Raw genomic sequence first — 19,368 nt, 5'->3', positions numbered from 1 at the left:
ACCTTCCGCTTTTCCGCTTTTCCGCTTCCCTTCTCCACGGCCGAAGCGGTCACGGCATGGTGGTCAGATGGTGGTCAGCAATGACGGTGGACCCGAACATGGCAGCCGCCATCAGGGCGTCTGGCGGAGAGGCTGGTGGTGTGGACAACTGAGTCACAGCCTTGCCCTTTCCACTGGCGAGCTCTTCCAGTTTTCCGCTCGCTGCCGAGAGTTCATCTTCATCACTCCAGTCATCATCATCCAGAGTCACGTTCGTGTCTTCTTGCTGCTGGTCCACCTTGAGGGGTACGTGGCCGTCCTGCACTTCGGCTTTTCGCAACAGATCTGCGATCTCATCCAGGCTCATCTCCTTGACATCGTCTTTCATTGTCCCCAGGTTGCCGTCAAATACCGCGTCTTCATCGAAGATTACATCCCGCGCTGAAATGACCTTGTTCTGATGCGGGACCCAGATGCGGTAGATGTTCGATGAAACGTACCCGACCAGGTACCCGATCCAGGCCTTCGGATTGAAGCGTTTCAGACGGTTCTCTTTATTCATCGCTTCTGGTGTCATCACGTAGGTCTTGCAACCATACACACGAAGATGAGCCACGTCATGTCGTTTTGCCCCTCGCCCCAGTGAGTCATGAAATGCTTCCCATGGCGTCTTCCATCCGAGCGAGGATCTTGGCGTCCTGTTCAGAAGGTAAACTGCAGCCTTGCAGATCTCACGCCATAAAGCCTCCGGGAGGTTCGCGCTGCGTCCCATCGCATTGATCCGTTCCTTCAACACACCCCCTGAGCGTTCGGCAGCTCCATTTTGCGCTTGCGTGTATGGCGCAGAGGGCTCCGCTTTGATTCCCACCTTGTTCAAGAATCGATTCACTGCCCTCCGTTTCATCTCGATCTCGTTGTCGCATTTAATCACTTTGACTGTGACCCCATACTGCCTCTCGAGGAGATCGATGAGGTTTCGGAGCGCCGTAGCAATTGAAGCGGACGTGCGATCTTGCAGGTAATAGTCCCACATCGCCCTTGACACGCGATCCGTGATGAGGAACAAGCTGGAATATCCTTCCTTGTCTTGCTGGAAGTCATGGAAGTCAATGGCTAACCTCTCGTCTGGTGAGTATCCTGACAGGTCTCGCGGTTGGCGTCGGGGTTGACGCTCCATCTTGGCTTGGGCACATGCGTCGCACTTCCTCGTGGGGATTCCCTTGATCTTCGCTCCATTCACCCCTTTGACGAGCTGCTCCAACGGTTCGGGGCCAGGGTGACCTAGACGGAGGTGCCAAATCTTTGCCTCTGCCTGACTGGGTCGTCTCTCGGTCCAACTGTTATAGTTGTGGATGTGGTACGCCGCCAACTTTGCCATTCCATTTGCGTTCCTAGGCTCTGGCACTTACTCTACCACAAATTGATTGTATGCCCGGGTCAAGGCTCCCACGACCCGTCCACATTTTGCCCTTAGGACCGTCTGTCCTAACTCTGTGGGCCGAGTGTCCCAGTGGATGCCGCTATCGAGCAAGCGGATGAGGGAAACCAAATTGGTTGGCATCTCCCGGCAGTACGCCACATCACGCAACCTCATAGTCTCTTCTTTCCCTGCCAGATTCTTGACCTTGATTTCCACTTCACCGTATCCACGGATAGGCAGCCGGCCGTCTCCCGCAATAACGTGGTCTCCTTTCGAGGCTTCCCGGAAGTTGATGAACCGCCGTCGATTGTTGAAGATGTGCATGGTGGCGCCCGAGTCCAGGATCGCAGAATCCTTCAACGGATAGTTACTGACAGCGAAGATTGCGATAGTAACTCTAGCCGTACTGCCAGCGCCACCCTCTTGGAAGGCTAGTCAATGCTGCCTCACTTCCTATCCTTTCTTCTTGCGGCCCCTCAGGCGCTCGACCTCTTGCCGCAACTTCCTGTCCGACTTCAGGCGCTCGTTCACTGCTTGCCGCAGTTCCTCGTTGAACACGAAATCTTCCGGGGCCTTTTCCGGGAAGACGTAGTAGCACTTCGCAACCTTGTGGCCGATCCCATCACAGGCAAAACATCCCGTTCGTCGCTTCTTGTTCTTGGGTGGGGGCGTCGACGAGCGCTTCCTCTTCGTCTTCTCTTCCGCACTCGACTCATCGCCTGTTGCCTCGACTCCGTCGAATGCAAGAAATGCGCCCTTCACGACCGGCCGCGGTTTGTCTGTCGGTCCATCTTCCCTGAGTAGGAAACGGAACACCTTGGCGACTTTCCGATAATCGAGCGTATTGTCTTCCATAGCGTCTTCGAATCGGCTCCTCTGCGCCTCGTACCAGAACCCGTATCCCAAAGCCTTGACTGCCCTGCCGAACTCAGGGTACCAGTCCGAGGCTTCGGCCACACGCCCGAGGCCACACTCCTTTGCCTTCGTCATCACCCGTTCCCAATTCTGAATCCATTCGAACATGTCCTTGGGCTTCTTCGTGGGACGAATGATTCGCTCGTATTCGTCTCGGACTGCCTCCTCCTCGCATTGTCTGGTGCCAACCAGTTTTCTCAGGTTCCGGTACCAAACGTGGAGGCCATCTTCCGGTCTGCACGCGCTCTGGACCCAATGCGATGCGACCGTCTTCCGGACCCATTTTCGGAGGCCTTCGATCTTGTCTTGTTGGCGTTCGTATCGCTGTTGGCGGTGGGGGTACGCTGTGCAGTCAAGCCTCCAGCTCTTGAACCCGTATTCTGACAAATCGGCAGCTGACTGGGGCACAAATTCTTCGTTTGAGTCGAGATCATCGGTGGTTTCAATCGGTCGCGCCTCGTAATCCTTGAATTCTGGAATTTTCAGTTCCTCCAAGAACTGTCCGTAGTCTGAGCTTCTGGGGTTGATGAACTTCCATAACCCAGCATCGGTCGCTTGGAAAATAAAAGCATCGTTCCATCTTCTCCAGTGCTTGGAGTCATCGAGTCGGAGGTCGGCGTCGCTTTCCACGGACATTTTGTGTTGCGAAGTATAGTATACACTTTCGGGCTTGAGTCAGCTCTCAGAACTTGCTCAGCCACCGGGGCTCATAATTGTGCGATTACTCGCGGTTAAGCTAGTATTGTGGTAAGAAGAACACTGAAAAACGAGCAGTAGAAGCAGAAGTGTATAAGTCTCGAGTCATTCCTACTATCCACCAGGGGTTTATTTCCCCTTTTAAGTACTCGTGAAAGTCGTCTCTGTGTGGGCCTTCACTTCCGATTTCATCCGTCATCTGTTCCGATACCGGCCCACCCGGTAATACCGTATTCTTGGCACTTGCCCGTACGCCTTACATTCTAACAGGAGGCCGGAAAACGAAGAAGGGAAGGGAGAGCAAGTGTCGGATAACCAGCAGTTACAAGTGTACGAATCGTGTAACAATACAGTAACTGTAATGTAATGGAGGCGGATGCAGTGTTTTGGTATCAACCCTTGGTACAGTCAAAGAAGTGTGTAAAGTTCTGTCTCCTCCCAGATCTCGGGGATTCTGTTCCTCAAGTGCTGCAGAATTTTCACTTCCTCAAAACCTGTTCTCTCGCTCTCAGGCTATTCTTAGGTCCAACCTAGTTTGCACTGCTCTGCTTGGTCACTGCCTGACACTGTAGCCTTGGCGTTCGTCATCACGGTTTTTGGTGGTCATGACAATTTAACAGCAAGCCTTGAAGGGCTTGGTGGATTTGTGAAGATGATACGGATATGAAGTGGGCTGTGATATATTCATGAACGTTGATACTATTACCGGTAGATTGGACCGGTAGGTTGTACCACATAATGTCCAAGCCCCATTAATCACCGTGTTGCTACAATCTCTCGATTATTTTTTTTTTTTTTTGGGCTGTGTGTTCGAGCATTCGTGTTTCTTCATCGACAACTTGGCAGCGCGTCAAGGTCCGACAGAAAGATTGATTGCCAACTCAACGAAGCTTGGTTTAGGATTCGATGGTAAACTTGTAAGCAGCAATGCCGATGTTAACTGAAGTACTGTGCGAATTAATTTCTTGGACGAGGTTCTACATGAAAGCGAACACCAAGCAAATATACGTTACTATTCCTGGTACATTTTGAGCACTTGAATCGCAGCACAGTATAAGCGATTCTCCATAACACAGCAAACAAATTAACTATTTTCAGCATAACAGGCGCGAAACAAACTGATCGCTAGATTATGTAACTACAGTCCGCCGTACGTCGACCGAAAGTTACATAGATGGTAAATGAATCCGATCTTCCTGCGGCTCTTGCGGAGCTGTCGACACAGGAAAAACCGAACTATTCGGCGTCGGGCATGACATATGAGATTGAGCGAACACCCTAATGAGGCCTTGAGGGGAAGACGAAGCAACGTCCTGTGTGCGGCCGAGATGCACCACAAGAAGCTCAAGAATGCGCAGAGAGGCGCTTGATCGAAATTGATCAAATTCCTCACCAGCATCGGGTAGGTTACCTCCCTTTGCATCGAAGAATCACTAGTTGCGAACACGACGAATACAGGAGTCGCAGGGCGCTGGGTATCGCGGTTCATCAAGCGAATACGAGGACCAAATCCGCAGCGCCTACTTACAGCCAAAAAGGATAGGAAGCGTCAGCTGGCAGCAACGCGGAAAAAAGTCAATAACTGACTTTCTAAAACTCTGCATTGACTGTCCCTGTGCACACAGTGTCTTGGCACCAAACGAAGGCGGAGAAGAGATAACGTTACTGTTAGCAGTTGTTATCCTACTAGCGGGTTGGCGCGCGCGCGCGGAGCGGGGGACCGGGGGGGGCGGCGGGCGGAGGCAAAGGCGTCGTAGGCCGCAATGTCGCTAAGCTGAGTAGAGCGGATATGCCGGAAACTACGCAAATAACGGAAAAACCAAAGGCGATCATTGTAAATCGATTAGGGTATACCTATACAGTAGTCCGGAGACGAGATGATGATAGGTCACGACCGCCGGGTTTTCTCTTTTTATGGGCGACTTCGCGTTGACATCGGTCAGCAGGGGCACCGACGTGAACTTGGCGGATTCGGAGGGGCTATAGTAGTATTATTATCCTATTTTTTGCTACATCGAACTACATACTAATCTGCTGCAGTGTGCACATAAAATTTTTGGTCTGTAAATTCGTTTGCTCTCTCATCGTCCGCAGCTTTCTGGTTCTCCTCCGCTGTCCCACGGGTTGACAGTGATCGTGCCCGACGCAGGTCCGGCGCGCGACCCGCCAATCGCTAGCATGCAACAAAAGCAGATCCCTTCCCGACGGGACCATCCGTCGGGTGAAGGGCTTCTTCGCCACTGTCTCCAATGGACCTCAACTGGCAGTCCGCCGCGAGCTGCATTTTGGTACGCGAATGTATTCTGTTGTACACTGTAGCGTTAACGCATGGGCTCTACTTGCATACTGTATGTTTGGCGCTTGGTTGGCTGGACTCTTCCGCCAATGAACTTCAAAACGCGCTGAGCTGTCTATATAAATGGGTTGCGCCTCCCTCGACCAGCGGTCTACAGACAAGCGCGCATGCGTTGAAAAGCTTGACACCAACACCGGCACGGGGTCGCGTGCTACTAAGTTGGTTGCTTGCCCGCACTGCGCCGCTTACGTGCGGGCACCCCAGTTGTTAGCAGGTGTCGCCGTCCGCACGCAGTGCGACCCCGCCCATCGCCTTCGGTCCACTGACTGTCGTTGTTACATCAAGTGCAATGACTTCCACCAGGCCAGGTCGTTGCGATCGGTTTACTTTCTCCACAGTATGTCGTCAATTGTTCAGAGCGCGCTCTTCGTGCACAGCATGCATGCCTGGCAGCGTGTCGATTCCGCTGATCCTCCGGCCTGATCTCCTGAGCGAAAACCATCACTCACGATCGAATGCTCCAGTCGCGCAGAAGCTTTAGAAAACCCGACCCCTCTGCATTTCCGAGCAAACATGGGCCCCTCGAAGACACCCCGTGCCTGGCCCGCCCACATCCGTACGCCAAAAACGCCAGCATTAGACGATCTGTATCCCACCAAGATCTGTGTCGGACGATGAGTCGGCGTCGACCATTGAACTCGAAACACCAAAGAATGGAACAAAGTCAGTAAAACTGCTCGCTTCATGTCGATGCCCCTTAATGACCGGTCAACGTGAAGGGGATGGATAATTTACCGAGATTTCTTTTCGGCCTCTGTTCGTAGGAGTACGAGTTTCTAGGCCCCCCGGCAGCGCGCGCCAAACCGCTAGTGTCCTCTGTTGTACACTGCAGCGTTCCATGGGCTCTCTATTTGCGTACTGTACGTTTGTCCCTTGGTTGACTGGACACTTCCGCCAGGAAGGACTTTCTTTCAGAACGCACCGAGTTGTCTATAAATGGGTTGCGCCTGCCCCCCTCTATCAAGTGCTTTAAGGGGATGGATAACTTTTTAGGTGCTCATCTTTTCCGCTCTGTGTTCGTAGGAGTTTTTTAGGATCCCATCGAATTTCAAAGGCCCCTCCGGACGCGCAGCGCGCGCCAAACCGCTAGGCTTTATAAAGATAAAGGGGCACGGACATGAAAGCAAGCAGTTCAATTGTAGACTTCACATTTGCTGTTCGGGCGGGTTCGTCAATGGACGATGCCGACTCACCGTCAGAGAGAATATCTTGGTGCGATATAGGTAGGTCCCTACGCTTGCGTTCTTGGGCTCCGAACTGTGGACGGGCAAAGCGCGGTCTTTGAGGGGACTCCACGTTTGCTGAGTCGCAGAGTTGTCCAAAGCTCCCTACGCCGCTGGGGACTTCGAAGCGATCGTGAGCTATGTTTTTCCAGAAGATCAGAGATCAAAATTTCTCTTGGATGGGCTTCTTCGAGAGGTCGCAGGATCAAACGAAAAAAAAAAAAAAAAAAAAAAAAAGAAAAAGCTTTCCACGAAAACCGCGCCGTCGATGAGTACAGAGTAACTTAAATAGTCGACGACACTAAGCGATTTGGCGCGCGCTGCGCGCTCGCGGAGCGGAGAGCAGGGAACGTCTGCGTGTTGGACGATTTCCGAGCTGTATACGCTGAAAAGAAACGATGTCCACATTCCCCACCCCGTTCAAGATATCCCCCGCACGGTGGTCATCAAGAAGCCCCGGAAGGAAACATACTCGGCCCCAAGTCGTGGCGGCCCGTCGCCCTTCTCAATACGTTGGGGAAGGTTATTGAGGCCGTCACCGCGCGATATCTACAGGATTTGGCGGAACGCCACGGACTCCTACCGGACAGCCAGATGGGAGCGCGCAAAAATGGATCCACAGAGAGCGCCCTGGAGGTACCTGCTCGTGGCTCAGATCCGCGCCGCGTGGGGTGCTAAAGGCGTGGTCGGGATCCCTTCTGTCGCTCGACATGTCGGTCGGGAGCCTTCGACCACCTTTCAAGGGACAGACTCGTTCGAGATCCTCCGATACAAGGGATCCCTGACTCCATCACAGGCTGGGTTCGGAGCTTCATGTCCGACAGGCGCACGACGTTCGCCTTCAACGACAATGAATCAGAGCTTATGCCCATCCCGGCAGGCATTCCCCAGGGATCCCCAATCTCGCCCTTCCTGTTCCTCTTTTATAACTCGGACTTGGTCGACATCTGCAACCCCCGCGAGATCCGGGTCCACGGCCTAGGTTTCGTCGACGACGTGAACCTTTTGGCATGGGGACCTACGATCCAATCCAACTGTGCAGCACTGGAGCGCGTTCATGAAAGGTGCTTGGACTGGGCCAGGCGGCACGGCGCGAAGTTCTCGCCGGAGAAGTGCGAGTTACTGCATTTGACCCGCAATCCAAGAGCAAACACCAGAGCGGGCGTGCGCCTGGGCGAGATCCTAAAAACCCCATCCTCCAGCGTCCGGGTCCTAGGCCTCCACCTGGACCCTCGACTGCTCTCAGAACTTGCTCAGCCAATGCTCCGCGTCATTCAATGCCCGTGATTCCGCAGACTTTGATGCGTTGTAATCGAGCTGTCGTCGATAAGTCACTGGGCTGATTGCTTCTTAAGTCCTAAGAATTGCATTGCATCGTTCTTAAGGCATCATTCAAAGTCAGTTTTCAGGTTCGTGGTTATCGTGGTTATCATCAAGCAACGGCTCCTCCTATCCAAGGTGACTGGATGAAAACGAATATCCCGTTCGATAGACACAATCTAAATCGGTTTGTTTATTGCAAAGAAAGCCAATTGGAATTTTGGGCTTCCGAGAGAAGGATAGTGCATGTTTTCCGATTATGTTGTGTTGCGACTCCAAAGGAACAAGTACTCCGTACAGAAATTTCTGACTCATGTTGTAGGGCGTACGTTGGTGGATCCAATAATAAAATGGAACAAAGACCCTTTTCATGGCGCTAGTAATTTTTGCCATCCGTGTCTTGTGTCAGATTGTATCAGATGATACTTGATACAGTACCATACCACTAACCACAACTACATGCGTTTTTTCTTTGTCACAAAAAGCCCCGTCCACTCCATGTCCACCTCACGCTTGTCCTCATAATCTTCCCACTCCTTTCCGAGCATCATCATAGTTGACTCGTTGAGAGACCTCTCCTTTTTTGTATCTTCTTTGGATGTTCTTTCATCCTGGTCTGTTCCCCCTTCCCGGTATTCATTCCCTCCTAATTTGATCACCCATTCTATGTGACGAATAATTTGCTCAATCTAATTGTGAATCTTCCTCTGATCCAGGTCTTTCCATGTTTTCTTCCGCATATGCCCTGATAGCATCCTCCCTTTTTGCTGGAGCGCCGCGTGCAGTAATCCGGCGCTTGAGCCAGTTCCAAGCGGGTTCGATCATATTGAGATCTGGTGAGTTCCCCAACCAAAGTAGCCGCTGAACCTCATGGCGATCATATATATATCCTCCCTAAAATATAGTCTGTGCGCAGGAGCCTTGTCCCCTTGGACAATGGTGCCGGGCCGATCCTTCCTGCACTTCTCGACGAATGGGATAAATAAAGCCTTGGCCAGACAACTTCCTAGGAGAAAAGGTCGCCGTTTATTGGGTCTGAATGGCCAATCTCACCGTCAGATATCAATACAGGTCTACACCTTACCTCCGCACCAGCTTGCCGTTCTTTACAGTGAACCTGAACTTCGGCCATCTTCCTCTCTCCTCTTTCCTCCTTGGAGCCTCTCCATCTCTAAAGAGCTCTTCCTGCTCTTCGTTCCATTTCTTCGCTACTTTCTGCAGCTCTTTGTGTCTTCAATCAATTTTTGCATGTTTATTTCTGTTTGACCGATAGATAAATATGGCAGGGGCCTTTTTTGTCGTACGAGAACAATCCCAAAACATGAACTCACTCGTATGCACCTTTCCCGCGCCGCCGTATGCAAGTTGGACCTGCTGCCTCCTCCGGGATGCGCCAAACACGCTGGCCTCCTCGACGGTGTCCAGAACAACTGACGTTTCGTCGGACCAAATGTCATTATTCGGTTTTCTAGCGTTCAGTGTTCGTGGGCATTGCAGAATTCCAGCCTTTTCCGCCTCGCGTCGTCGGAGAGACCTGCTTCCAAGTTGGCTTAACCTTATTGAAATCATCCTTGGCATGTTTCACCATGTTGCTAGAAGATCGTGCTTTCGGCACGCCAGTAATGGTGCTTATCTGATCGTACTTGAGCTTGGAAATCCAAGCCAAGGTGACAACCTCAGCGCGCGTCACGATCGAGTAATTCTTCGCCATCCTCAAATGCATGAAGCAGGACCTAGCAGCTCACAAGATAGCCATGTTAGTAGTGCACTTGTCCAGCTTTCAACTAGCGGTTTGGCGCGCGGTGCGATCGCGGAGGAGCATTTAAAATCGGATTGGAACCTAAAAAGCGTGAATCCTACGAACACAGAGGCGGAAAGAGGAGCAAAAAATATCCATTCCCTGAAGGCACTTGGCATCGTGGGGGAGGCGCAACCCATTGAAAAATATAGACAACTCGGTTGCGTTCGGAAAGTCCTTCCTGGCGGAAGTGTCCAGTCAACCAAGCGCCAAACGTACAGTATGCAAATAGAGCCCATGGAACGCTGCAGTATATACAACGGAATACATTCGCGTACCAAAATGCGCGGCTTGCCGCGGGACCGCTAGTTCGGGTTCCATGGAAACAGTGGCGAAGAAGCCGATTCTACGGAAGGTCTCGCCGCGAAGTGATCTGCTTTTGTTGCATTGCTAGCGATTGGGGGGTCGCGGGCCGGACCTGGGCACGATCACCGTGGCCACACCCTTGGGACAGCGAAGGAGAACCAAAGGGCCGCGGACGATGGGGGAGCAAACTATGCAAACCATTTCCAGACCAGGAAAAATGGGTGCAACTGCAGCAGATTAGTATATAGTAGTTCACGGGTCCGGTTACGGGAAATGGAGAGCCCAGAAGCGCCACCAGTTGACACCAGGAGTAGCGAGGAAGCGATACGAGTGGACATGAAGGCTGGACGCCGTAAGACTGGGCGAAGAAGGTCGACCATCTGGTCGGATGAGTGTTCAGTCGAACTCGGATCTGGAAAGCGGAACCAGTGGGTTTTCCGACTCGATCTCCATGGTGAAAAGTGGAAAAAGGAATATATTCAGCCATACAACGAAGGAACAACGTTCGAGTCATGATCTGGTCAGCGTTTTGGGGCGAGAACAAATGGGGGGAATTGGTCCGATTAGAGCGGGACTTCGAAGCGAAGAAAAATGGGTTCACTTCGCGCTCATATCTCGACCTGCTCCGTGAACATCTGCCCCGCATTTGGGAACCCGGCCTGTTTTTTTCATGCAGGCAGGACAATCAATGCCCCCATTCTCTCAGCGAGGATTGTCAAGAAATTCCTCGAAGACAATCCGCCCCTTTCACCCGATCTGAACCCAATCGAACACCTTTGGTTTCCCCTCAAAGAAGGGTTCATATCGTGGACCCTGAGGTTGAATTTGCCACGAAATCGATCGATCGGAAGGACGACTTCTCTGGGATGCGTTACAGAAGTCCTGGGCACAGATCAAGAGTGAGCTGTTGAGATCTTTGGTGGAGGGTATGCCGCGCCGTGTAAAAGCGGTGATCGAGGCAAAAGGATGGTATTATAAAGTAATGACGAGGGAATTTCGCTCCATTCTTATATATTAAATTCTCTGATATCTGTATTATACCGTGCTAGAGTAATGTTTAATTTGTTTTTGAATAGGTACTAGACCCGACGGTTGAAGTCGGGGTGTTGCGGGGGAGAGATATATACTTTTGGCGGAGGATTATTCAAATTTCTTAGACCGAATATATATATATATATAGCGGGCATGGATATCCCAGAATGAGGGTTTTTCACCTGACATGGCACCCGGGGCTCACCCAGTGCGCTCTGTATGGGTTTTCGGAAACCCTGCACGGTAACTAGATGGACTAGATCGCCAGGAGGCCGCTGGTGCATTATAATCATAATAATAATTGACACATGCTGACAAAGCTTGTCTCTTAAGCCCAAAAATGTTTTCATCGCTCTAATCTAGCATCATCGTGATATCTTGGATGAGAGGAAGCTTTGCACAGTGACCGGCAAGCTCCCGGTGTTGTGTGTGAAGCCGAAGATACTCAGCACAAAGTACTTCCACGAGGGGGAGCAAACGATGCAAACCATTTCCAGACCTGGGAAATATTTGTGCAACAGCAGATTAGTCTATAGCTAATTTGAGACGGCAGTCCGCTCAGGCCGCGTGTCACCAGCTAAACACAACTATACATGTTTCAAGATACGTCTTTCCCGGACATTTAAACCGCCTTTCAAGCGGCAGTGCGGATTGGTTACAAGTTTCAAAGACGAGGATATACCTATTCTCACTTGGTTTAGTGATTAGCCTGAGGGATAGGCTATTAATAATATTAGGTGATTGTGGTCGTGATTGGAGCATGGAGTACGGAGTAAGCCGGCCTCACCGTGCTCTTAAACGCACACCCTTACTCTCAACATGATCCGCTTTCTTCTGGTAACTGCTTGGGAAAAATTTCTGGTCATAGTTCACGTCTAAGCTTGGGTCATCGACACTCTGTACACGTAGGTTAGTTGTTATGCAGATCGTATCTGACAACTTCTGCATTGATTTGATCATTCATGGCTACTCCGTACTTTTTGCTGTGTATCCACTGTGGGGAATCGCTATGCTTGCTAGGATTCAAGTGCTCAAATTGTACCACACTAACTATATAATGTGCCAAGACACTATATGCACAGGGACAGTCAATGCACACCCACCCTTCTGTACGTTTAAACATTTTGAAATCGAACACATCGTCCGCAACAACTGAGATACATCATATTAAACATTACAGTTAAACAGTTAAATAGAAAAAATACATACGGATTACATGTACAGTAATATATCTGCTGTGTTGATATTCTGCCCGCACGAATCATATCGTGTCTCGAAAAATCGTGCGGGGCACCAAGGCAATAAATAACGCGTTGTTATATCAGCGGCGCTGCTTGCGTTGGCTCTTTCGCGGCCGGAGAGGATTATAGGCGTTTGTTTGGTCTGGAGAGGTTCGCCCGCTGCTCGCGATCTCATAGCTGGTCTCACTGAGGGTCGAGGACATTTGGCGCCCACCCCCCGGGAAGGTTCCAGTGGTGCTGACGGAAATGTTGTTAACGTCATCTCCTTGCGTCCCCGCCCCATGCTGCTGGTTCGGGGTAACTCGCTGGACCGCTTTCATCCTTGTTTTCGCGTCCGGATCTCTTAACGCAACAAATTCGAAGTTCCTCTCTGAACACCCGTTGACTGGCCTGCCCTTCCCGTTTATCCCGCCGTTCTTACTCCATCCGACTTCTCTCCGCTTCTGCTTCCTCTACAAAGCTTTTATTGCCTCCCAACTTGTCGCTCAGAAAAAAAAAAGGCCCTCTCCGACCTGATCCTTGTCGATCAGGCCTAACGGGTTCCCCCGCTTGGTTTTACTGGTTTTTTGTTGACTATTTGCTCGAGATTCTCCTGTCGTACCTTTATCTGATCTCGGTCGAACGCAGCGTCCAGGGCACCTCCGAGGATCTGCCCAATGTCCGAACGCGCTCCTGGGTGCTGGTACGCAGTTATGAGTTAATATCAAATGTAAAATTAGAGCACTGAGAAACGAACTAGAAGCTTTTAGAGGTGTCTGTGTATAATCAATTGATTCTCCCATCCCCCCGGGTTTGTTCGTGAAAATTTTTCCCCTTGTGGTGTGGGCCCCTCACTCCGATTTCACCCGTCTGCTCCTATACCTGCCCAACCGGTATACACCTGTGCGAATTACACAATTACAAGCATACGCTGGTGGTAGAAAAACAGGGTCGAATTGTGAAGCAAGAATGGGTTCGTCTCTATTGATGATGTAGGTGCTTCTTCTTCATCAATCAGAAGTTTTCTTGTAACTACCTTTTTTCCTCGCTGACCGAGCTAGCACCATGCCAAGCCCTTTCAAGTCAAATTCTCATCCGGTTCCAAACCAAATATGAAGGTTGACTCGATCGTTGGTTTACCCCTCATAATTCAAAATCCCGTATCCTTGGGACTTGCTCGTACGCTTTACTTTCTAACAATTTATAGCCTATTCATAGCTGGGGTCACAACGCATGTTTTGCCATTGACAAATTTGGCCCTGTTTATGAATTCACATGACTCTCAGTGCAAAATATCTCGAGAAGTGGCAAGTGGTGGTAACAAGTTTGCAGGAAATATCTAAAATATAGTTGATTTTAATCGTTTTCTAAAATCAACTATATACTAACTAGCGGTTTGGCGCGCGCTGCACGCTTGCGAAGCGGGGATCAGGGACGTCGGTGTTGAACGATATTCCGCGCTGCGCTCTGAAAACACATGTCAGACTAATCTGCTGCACTGAACACATAAATTTCCTGGTCTGGAAATGGTTTGCGTCGTTTTGCTCCCCCATCGTCCGCGCCCTTTGAGTCCTTCGCTGTCCCCCGGGTCGCCAGTGATAGTGCCCACGTTCGGCCCGCGACACGCGAATCGCTAGCATGCAACAAAGGCAGATCCCTTCTCGGGGATACCATCCGTCGAATGAACGGCTTCGTCGCCACTGTCTCCAACCTCAATTGGTGGTCCGCGGCGAGCTGCATTTTGGTATTTTGGTACGCGTTTCTGATGTACACTCTAGCATTCCATGGCTCTACTTGCACGCTTGGCCCTTGGTTCGCTGGACTCTGCCGCCTGTAAGGACTTTTGGAACGTGAAATCGCCGCACTGAGCTGTCTATGTAAAAGGGTTGCGACTCCCTCGACCAACGGTCTACAGACAACCGCGCATGCCTTGTAAAAGCTTGACACCAACTCCGGCGACACGGGGTCGCGTGCACCTGGTCTGTTGCTTGCCCGCCCCGCGATGCTTACATGCAGGCGCCCCAGTTGCTGCTGGTCTCGCCCATCCGCACGCATTGTGACCCCATCATTGCCTTCAGTGCACTGACTGTCGTTACGTCAAGCGCAATGAGTTTCACCAGGCCAGGACGACGTGATCGGTTTGCTTCCTTCACCGTATGCCATCAATTGTGAACTTCAGATCGTCGCGTCATCGGCGCGGTCTTCGTGCACAGGTGCATCGAGCGTGTCAACTCCGCCGACCCTCGGCCGCTGCAACCTCGCGATCAGCCCCAGTCTACTTGTGAACTCCTGAGCACAAAACATGACTCATGATCGAATCCTCCAGTCGCTCTGGGAGCTTTGAAACCTGTTCCGCTGGGGGCGAAAGCACCGCGGCCGGCCCGCCCACATATGGACACGAAAAAATCTCTCAATCCAACCTGTCTCTATGGCACAAGATGATGCCTGTGTCCGACGATGTCGGTATCGTCCGTTGACGAACTGGAAGTACCAAAGGCACGAGGTCAAACAGTTAGCTTTATGTCAACGCTCCTTAATGCCGATGACGGGACAAGTGAAATACATTCGCCAACTGATTGTATGACGGACGTCGTGTTTCATAGATACCGCGTGGTATTCGAACCTCGAAAATACCTTTCCATTTGTGTTCTCAGCTTTCAGCGCGGAAATCGTCCAACACCGATGTACTCCGTATGCCCCCTGTTCCCTGGCGCGAACGACAAAGAAACAAACGATGCAAACCACCGAAAATCAAGAAATTAGCTGCGGATGAGACGAAAGGAGTTGGACGGCGCTGGGTATCGCGGTTCATCAGGCGATATGAGAACCAATCCGCAGTGACTACGTAAAGCCGATACAGGGAAGCGTCAATCGGCAGACAACGCGGAGAAACAATCAAAAACTTGTTTGAGCGGGTGTGTAGTTATCATTCACATGTGGTTCTTGGATGCAGCACCTGGACGAGAAGAAACAGCAACCGTACTTCGGGAGCTTCTGAGAATGGTTGGAGCGACGCTTTCGCACGGACATGGCTCGCTTACCCGTACGGGTGTTCCACGAGCATACGGAGGCCAAAACGGGAAGAAACGGCTCTTGATCCTGGACGGCCACAGATCGCATGTAACCTTGATTTTGTCAGCCTGGCCGACAAACATCGCATCGCCATAGCAGTACTGCCTCCGCATTCCACCCATAGGCTTCGACCATTAGATGTCGGCATTTTCTCCGCTGGGCAAGGCGTATTCAAAACGGCTCGATGATTTGATTCAGTCGATGCACAACTTTTTTTCTCCAAGAAACGCAACTTCTGGCCTCTGTTTTGGGGAGCTTGGAACGACGCACTCACAGAAGAGAATTTCGGTCGGCTTTTGAAGCGACCGGGATACATCCCTTCAATCAGAATCGCGTCCTCGAGAAGCTGCCCAAGAGACAACATAGTCAACGTCCATCCACGCCACAAATGGCCCCGTCAACGTCCCCTACAGCCGACGCCATTCAGAAACGAGTGATCGAGGCGGGTAATCGCACAGGTCTCCCAATGCAGTCTGGTCATGCAATTTGGGAATTCAAGGAAATCCCAGGAAAACACTAAGTAGAAGTGGGATCACAAAATACAAATGAAAAAGGCGCCAGTAAACTCGCAACATTGGACGATAACAATGCACGAAAACTTCTTGTTGTGTACCCGGTATTCTCACTCGTAACTACTTAAAAGAGGGAAGTTCTGGAAATAAGGAAGGTTTTCACAGATTTTACCCCTCGTAGCGTACTTGGTCGCTAAGAATCACACTGTAGATACGCACCTTGAACGTACTTTCACGACGCTTGTATGTTTATGACATCGAATCGACACAAATGCCTCCTCAGCGAGATAGCTCTCCCGCCGACGATGTCATTCCAGATACTTCTAACCTCTGTGGATCGGTTACCTAGGACTCGGGTGCGACGGTGACGCTCCCCCCCTACCACGGTCGTTTTGCCTCTTTCGACGCTTTGCTTTTGAAAACATTCGATCGCAACCATCCATCGTTTCACACTTGGTCGCCATGAGGGTGGTTGTCGGTTGTCTCAGGACTCCATCTCGAACTCGAAGCAAAGGACGATTGGCGAAAGATGGAAAACAATGGACAATCAGAGAGAGAGAGATTGAGAAATTGTTCTGTTGGTGAGAAGACGCGAGAGAATCGAAGTATTGAAGTGTGCAAAATATTCCGGGCGCCTCAAGGGTAACTTCATGCGAGAAGCAATTTTGAGTAAATTTACGACAGAAGCGTGTCGCAAGTGATGCGTGGCGATTTAACCGTACTAAACGAATGGGAGTGGTGATGACAGCTTCGAGTTTAGAACACTGTTCTCTCTATTTCACGCATGTAATTTACCTTAATTGCTCGATTTTTGATTGGCTCCTGGATTGTTCTATCTAAGGGCAAATTTCCAGAGAGAATTATGGCCGTATCAAGTAAAGGATTGCGCTTCAAATCAGACGCTGACATTGGCACGATTTCCGAAGAACTGTCTAATCAATCTCAGGTTTTGACCGTGATATGCAATGAAACTACTCCGTACATGGTCTTCTGATGCAAAGACACTGTACAGCAGGCATCAGTGACTACTCGTACAGTACATTATGGGCCACTGCGGTTTCCCGCCGAGATTGACTGCTTCATCAGGCCTAGGTTATTATCTATGCTTTGAAAGGACCAGTCTCTCCATGCTCCGCGTCATTCAATGCCCGTGATTCCGCAGACTTTGATGCGTTGTAATCGAGCTGTCGTCGATAAGTCACTGGGCTGATTGCTTCTTAAGTCCTAAGAATTGCATTGCATCGTTCTTAAGGCATCATTCAAAGTCAGTTTTCAGGTTCGTGGTTATCGTGGTTATCATCAAGCAACGGCTCCTCCTATCCAAGGTGACTGGATGAAAACGAATATCCCGTTCGATAGACACAATCTAAATCGGTTTGTTTATTGCAAAGAAAGCCAATTGGAATTTTGGGCTTCCGAGAGAAGGATAGTGCATGTTTTCCGATTATGTTGTGTTGCGACTCCAAAGGAACAAGTACTCCGTACAGAAATTTCTGACTCATGTTGTAGGGCGTACGTTGGTGGATCCAATAATAAAATGGAACAAAGACCCTTTTCATGGCGCTAGTAATTTTTGCCATCCGTGTCTTGTGTCAGATTGTATCAGATGATACTTGATACAGTACCATACCACTAACCACAACTACATGCGTTTTTTCTTTGTCACAAAAAGCCCCGTCCACTCCATGTCCACCTCACGCTTGTCCTCATAATCTTCCCACTCCTTTCCGAGCATCATCATAGTTGACTCGTTGAGAGACCTCTCCTTTTTTGTATCTTCTTTGGATGTTCTTTCATCCTGGTCTGTTCCCCCTTCCCGGTATTCATTCCCTCCTAATTTGATCACCCATTCTATGTGACGAATAATTTGCTCAATCTAATTGTGAATCTTCCTCTGATCCAGGTCTTTCCATGTTTTCTTCCGCATATGCCCTGATAGCATCCTCCCTTTTTGCTGGAGCGCCGCGTGCAGTAATCCGGCGCTTGAGCCAGTTCCAAGCGGGTTCGATCATATTGAGATCTGGTGAGTTCCCCAACCAAAGTAGCCGCTGAACCTCATGGCGATCATATATATATCCTCCCTAAAATATAGTCTGTGCGCAGGAGCCTTGTCCCCTTGGACAATGGTGCCGGGCCGATCCTTCCTGCACTTCTCGACGAATGGGATAAATAAAGCCTTGGCCAGACAACTTCCTAGGAGAAAAGGTCGCCGTTTATTGGGTCTGAATGGCCAATCTCACCGTCAGATATCAATACAGGTCTACACCTTACCTCCGCACCAGCTTGCCGTTCTTTACAGTGAACCTGAACTTCGGCCATCTTCCTCTCTCCTCTTTCCTCCTTGGAGCCTCTCCATCTCTAAAGAGCTCTTCCTGCTCTTCGTTCCATTTCTTCGCTACTTTCTGCAGCTCTTTGTGTCTTCAATCAATTTTTGCATGTTTATTTCTGTTTGACCGATAGATAAATATGGCAGGGGCCTTTTTTGTCGTACGAGAACAATCCCAAAACATGAACTCACTCGTATGCACCTTTCCCGCGCCGCCGTATGCAAGTTGGACCTGCTGCCTCCTCCGGGATGCGCCAAACACGCTGGCCTCCTCGACGGTGTCCAGAACAACTGACGTTTCGTCGGACCAAATGTCATTATTCGGTTTTCTAGCGTTCAGTGTTCGTGGGCATTGCAGAATTCCAGCCTTTTCCGCCTCGCGTCGTCGGAGAGACCTGCTTCCAAGTTGGCTTAACCTTATTGAAATCATCCTTGGCATGTTTCACCATGTTGCTAGAAGATCGTGCTTTCGGCACGCCAGTAATGGTGCTTATCTGATCGTACTTGAGCTTGGAAATCCAAGCCAAGGTGACAACCTCAGCGCGCGTCACGATCGAGTAATTCTTCGCCATCCTCAAATGCATGAAGCAGGACCTAGCAGCTCACAAGATAGCCATGTTAGTAGTGCACTTGTCCAGCTTTCAACTAGCGGTTTGGCGCGCGGTGCGATCGCGGAGGAGCATTTAAAATCGGATTGGAACCTAAAAAGCGTGAATCCTACGAACACAGAGGCGGAAAGAGGAGCAAAAAATATCCATTCCCTGAAGGCACTTGGCATCGTGGGGGAGGCGCAACCCATTGAAAAATATAGACAACTCGGTTGCGTTCGGAAAGTCCTTCCTGGCGGAAGTGTCCAGTCAACCAAGCGCCAAACGTACAGTATGCAAATAGAGCCCATGGAACGCTGCAGTATATACAACGGAATACATTCGCGTACCAAAATGCGCGGCTTGCCGCGGGACCGCTAGTTCGGGTTCCATGGAAACAGTGGCGAAGAAGCCGATTCTACGGAAGGTCTCGCCGCGAAGTGATCTGCTTTTGTTGCATTGCTAGCGATTGGGGGGTCGCGCGCCGGACCTGGGCACTCACTGGCGACCCGTGGGACAGCGGAGGAGAACCAAAGGGCCGCGGACGATGGGGGAGCAAATGATGCAAACAATTTCCAGACCTTATATGCACACTGCAGCAGATTA

At 50.5% G+C, this 19,368-nt stretch overlaps 3 protein-coding genes across 3 annotated transcripts; all 3 read right to left on the bottom strand.

Moving 5' to 3' along the window:
* Positions 1 to 49: 49 nt before the first annotated feature.
* On the bottom strand, positions 50 to 1,357 carry VTN31DRAFT_2709 (uncharacterized protein; the record flags this gene model as incomplete). The annotated part of the gene is made up of 1 exon (XM_069402907.1): positions 50 to 1,357. The coding sequence occupies one exon, from the start codon at positions 1,355 to 1,357 to the stop codon at positions 50 to 52; it is 1,308 nt and encodes a 435-aa protein (XP_069262142.1).
* Positions 1,358 to 1,852: 495 nt separating this feature from the next.
* Positions 1,853 to 2,950, bottom strand: VTN31DRAFT_2708 (uncharacterized protein; the record flags this gene model as incomplete). Its single annotated transcript, XM_069402906.1, has 1 exon — positions 1,853 to 2,950. One exon carries the CDS (start codon positions 2,948 to 2,950, stop codon positions 1,853 to 1,855), a length of 1,098 nt encoding a protein of 365 aa, XP_069262141.1.
* A 10,800-nt stretch (positions 2,951 to 13,750) lies between these two features.
* On the bottom strand, positions 13,751 to 14,320 carry VTN31DRAFT_2707 (uncharacterized protein; the record flags this gene model as incomplete). Its single annotated transcript, XM_069402905.1, has 1 exon — positions 13,751 to 14,320. One exon carries the CDS (start codon positions 14,318 to 14,320, stop codon positions 13,751 to 13,753), a length of 570 nt encoding a protein of 189 aa, XP_069262140.1.
* Between the last annotated feature and the right edge of the window lie 5,048 nt (positions 14,321 to 19,368).

Source organism: Thermomyces dupontii (genome assembly GCF_041956625.1).
Source record: "Thermomyces dupontii strain NRRL 2155 unplaced genomic scaffold VTN31scaffold_2, whole genome shotgun sequence".
NCBI lineage: Eukaryota > Fungi > Ascomycota > Eurotiomycetes > Eurotiales > Trichocomaceae > Thermomyces > Thermomyces dupontii.
The sequence above is the reverse complement of the archived record's forward strand: the minus strand, read 5'-3'. Positions and strand labels throughout refer to the sequence as shown.